The 3257-nt window shown below is 39.9% G+C and overlaps 1 protein-coding gene across 1 annotated transcript; it reads left to right on the top strand.

The window, feature by feature from the left end:
* Positions 1-1520: 1520 nt before the first annotated feature.
* LOC145113791 (uncharacterized) lies at positions 1521-2015 on the top strand. The gene has a single exon (XM_079049842.1). The coding sequence runs from the start codon at positions 1521-1523 to the stop codon at positions 2013-2015; it is 495 nt and encodes a 164-aa protein (XP_078905968.1).
* Positions 2016-3257: the final 1242 nt, after the last annotated feature.

Raw genomic sequence — 3257 nt, 5'->3', positions numbered from 1 at the left:
ATAGGGTTTTCAACCCACAATAATATAATTATTATGTTTAATCATCAAACAATTAAACCAATTACCCATCCCCATTATTTTCTTTATTCTTAAGTATCTTCCCTAAGAATCATCTATTCCTCAACATTTATTCCTAAGGATTAACCTAAGGAATAGTAGCAAAGTCCATCGTTGCCAGAGTTTATATAACAGACACTAAGTCCATAGTTGCCAGGGTTCATCCAACATACGCTAAGTCCATAGCTGCCAAGGTTTATCTTAATTATTGACAGTATTATTTTTTAGAGTCCACTCGCAATACGTTTCAATGGTTTTTTTAGAGTACACCGGGTGAACATATCGTTCACAACACGTACAGGTTGCGCGCCTGCTAGTGTTCCACCAGACCGTCTAGAATAGTCCGTGGTTGTCATCCATACTCTGCTAGATGACGGGGCCAACGCTTGGGTTAAGGCTTCTCATCATTTTTAACCTCTCATCATAATCTTTCATTTCTCATGATCTATATTATCTTTCATCTACCAATCTTTACCCATTGTAATTTATAGGTAGAAAATACATATACAGTTTAAATTGAATAAAACATATACATTTTGTTCATCTAGCATAGATATCATAAACACATATAATATGCACACATAGCATGTAATTTATATTAAATACTTCATATCTATGTGTAAGATGAAAGTAACTATGCACTAACCTTAGTAGCATGAGTTGATAGAATCTAACTAGAAACGGTCAGCGGTTCGTGATCGTCAGGCTTAGGACGCGGAACACCTTCAACAAAAGAGAGAGAGAGAAAAAAAAGAATTTGGTGTAAGAATGGTTATGTTGAAATTGCTATTTATAGGGTGTTCTGGGTAAGTCCATGTCGTGGAGATGACATGTTCACATCGTGGAGATCGCTGACTCACTTCGTAGGCTTGCCATCTGCGTTCTAGCTTCAAAAGGTGTCCGATGACATTTCCACGTCGTGGCCTTTATCTCTACTTCGTGGAATCTTAACACATCACTCTCGTAGACTTAGCACGTGTTTTTCTAGCCTAGATTAGCGTCATTGACTAATTTCACATGTCATGCCCTCAGACAGCTACATGTTCGGAAGGTCATTACTTTTGCATACGAGCTCCATTTTTGATGTTCTTTATATCCACACGTAGGTGGAGACTTACTATACAACATTAGTTTAGGTCACTAAGGCCAAAAAGTACTTTATCGTAAACTCACTTTTAACGATTCCCAGTGTCGAGCCGGTTTGTTGCGAAACTTCGACTGGTCATAACTTCTTCGACTTGTGACATATACTACAACTTAGTTAAGATTATTTATTCTAAATAATCCTATATCAAAAAGTCATTTTTTGACACTTATCATCTCTAAATTGACTAGCCCGAATCTGCGGGCGTTACAACCTGTTCCTAAATCCCACGTGCATGCATCCATTAAGAAAAATTCTCATATGTTCCCGGGCTCCAAACTTGTTTGGGTGCCCAAACTAATCAATTAATTTTCAGGCAATGTGCAAGGAGGTACAAGAAGATGAATGGTTAATCGGTAGTGCCTGCTCCTTGAACATGATCGGAAGGTTAGAATACCTTCACGACTTCAGGCCAATCTGTAATGGTGGACACGTTACTTTTGGAAACAATGGGAATGACATCATCAGTGGTTATGGAGTACCAACCACGGGAAGTTTCTCAATTCAAAGAGTGGCTTACGTAGAGGGCCTCAAGCATAACTTGATCAGTGTGGGTCACCTATGCAAGGCTGGTCATTGGGTTGAATTTGATAGTGAATATTGCTACATAATGACAAATGATAGAAACACATGCTCCATCAAATCCAAAGTCGAAGGGACAATGTATCCCTTGGATGTCTCCTTAATCATTGGCGAATCGCAGTTGTGTTTTCTGTCAAAAGCAGTATCGGAGGTAAGTTGGTTATGGCACCGCAAACTTGCTCGTCTCAACTTCAGATACATCAACAACCCAGTCACCAAAGAACTAGTCTGAGGTCTTCCAATCTTAAAGGGATGCCATCCACTGATTGTCGATTATTCAATCATTGAACCTTTAGAGCTACTTCACATTGATCTCTGCGGGCCATCTACCGTAGCCAATCTTCATCACAAGAAATATATTCCAGTTATAGTTGATGACTTTACTCGCTTCACTTGGGTCTTCTTCTTGAGACTCAAATCTGACACACCGCAGATCATGATCAACTTCATAAAAGAAATAGAGCTCCAGATCAAGCTACTAGTCAGAAGGATAAGAAGTGACAACAGAACCGAATTCACTAATCAACTATTGAATAGTTTTTTGGTTTCCAAGGGCATCAGTCACAAATTTTCAGCACCCTACAAACCACAACAAAATGGAGTAGTAGAGCGAAGAAATCACACAATGGTCGAATCAGCTAGATCGATGTTGAACTTTTCCAACCTTCACCTCTACTTCTGGGCAGAAGCAGTGGCAACTGCATGCTTTGTTCAAAACCGAAGTATCGTTTGCAAACGTCTTAACAAGTCTCCTTATGAGGGTCTCAACAACCGCAAACCCAATGTCCGATTCTTCCATATTTTTGGTTGCAGATGTTTTGTGATTAACAACAAGGATCACCTTAACAAATTTGCACCAAAATCAAATGAATGCATTTTTCTTGGCTACTCAACCAAGAAAGTGGCCTACAGGGTTCTCATAATACATACAAGACTGATAGTCGAAAGCTTTGATGTTAAATTTGATGACTATTACATCTGCAACACTTCTCCTTCAACTGAACGAAATCTATCTTAGAAAGTGATATCCCAGCCTCTTTGGGTCCGTTGAACATAGTTGAAATCAACTATGATGATCTTTTTTACCCCGCAGAGATAGCTCAGCTCTCAGAAATCCTGGTGTCTCCGGTAGCCTAACAACAACATGCTGAGGTATCTGACCCGACCTTGTCTCAAGACTTGTCACTCAATACTTTCACCTCGCTGGTCGAGGGGGAAAATTCAACTATGTTGGAAGTGACAACCATCAAGGTTCCAGTACTAGAAGATGCAGCTCGGATTTCTACCCGCAGAGTCACTATCCAATCAAATGTTTCTAAAGACTCTGAGGATGAAGAAGTTGAGAACATTGATACAAGATCGGATTCAAGGGTTATCACTCATTCACCAGTCCAGGGGGGAACCGATGTTACTGGTTCAAGTAGAACCGTCTTCGGTTCAATGGGGAACTCCCATCCTTAATTCAAGGGGAACC

The sequence above is a fragment of the Lactuca virosa genome, chromosome 5, assembly GCF_052849685.1.
Source record: "Lactuca virosa cultivar CGN04683 chromosome 5, Lactuca_virosa_CGN04683_v6, whole genome shotgun sequence".
NCBI lineage: Eukaryota > Viridiplantae > Streptophyta > Magnoliopsida > Asterales > Asteraceae > Lactuca > Lactuca virosa.
This window is presented reverse-complemented; position numbering and strand designations above follow the sequence as displayed.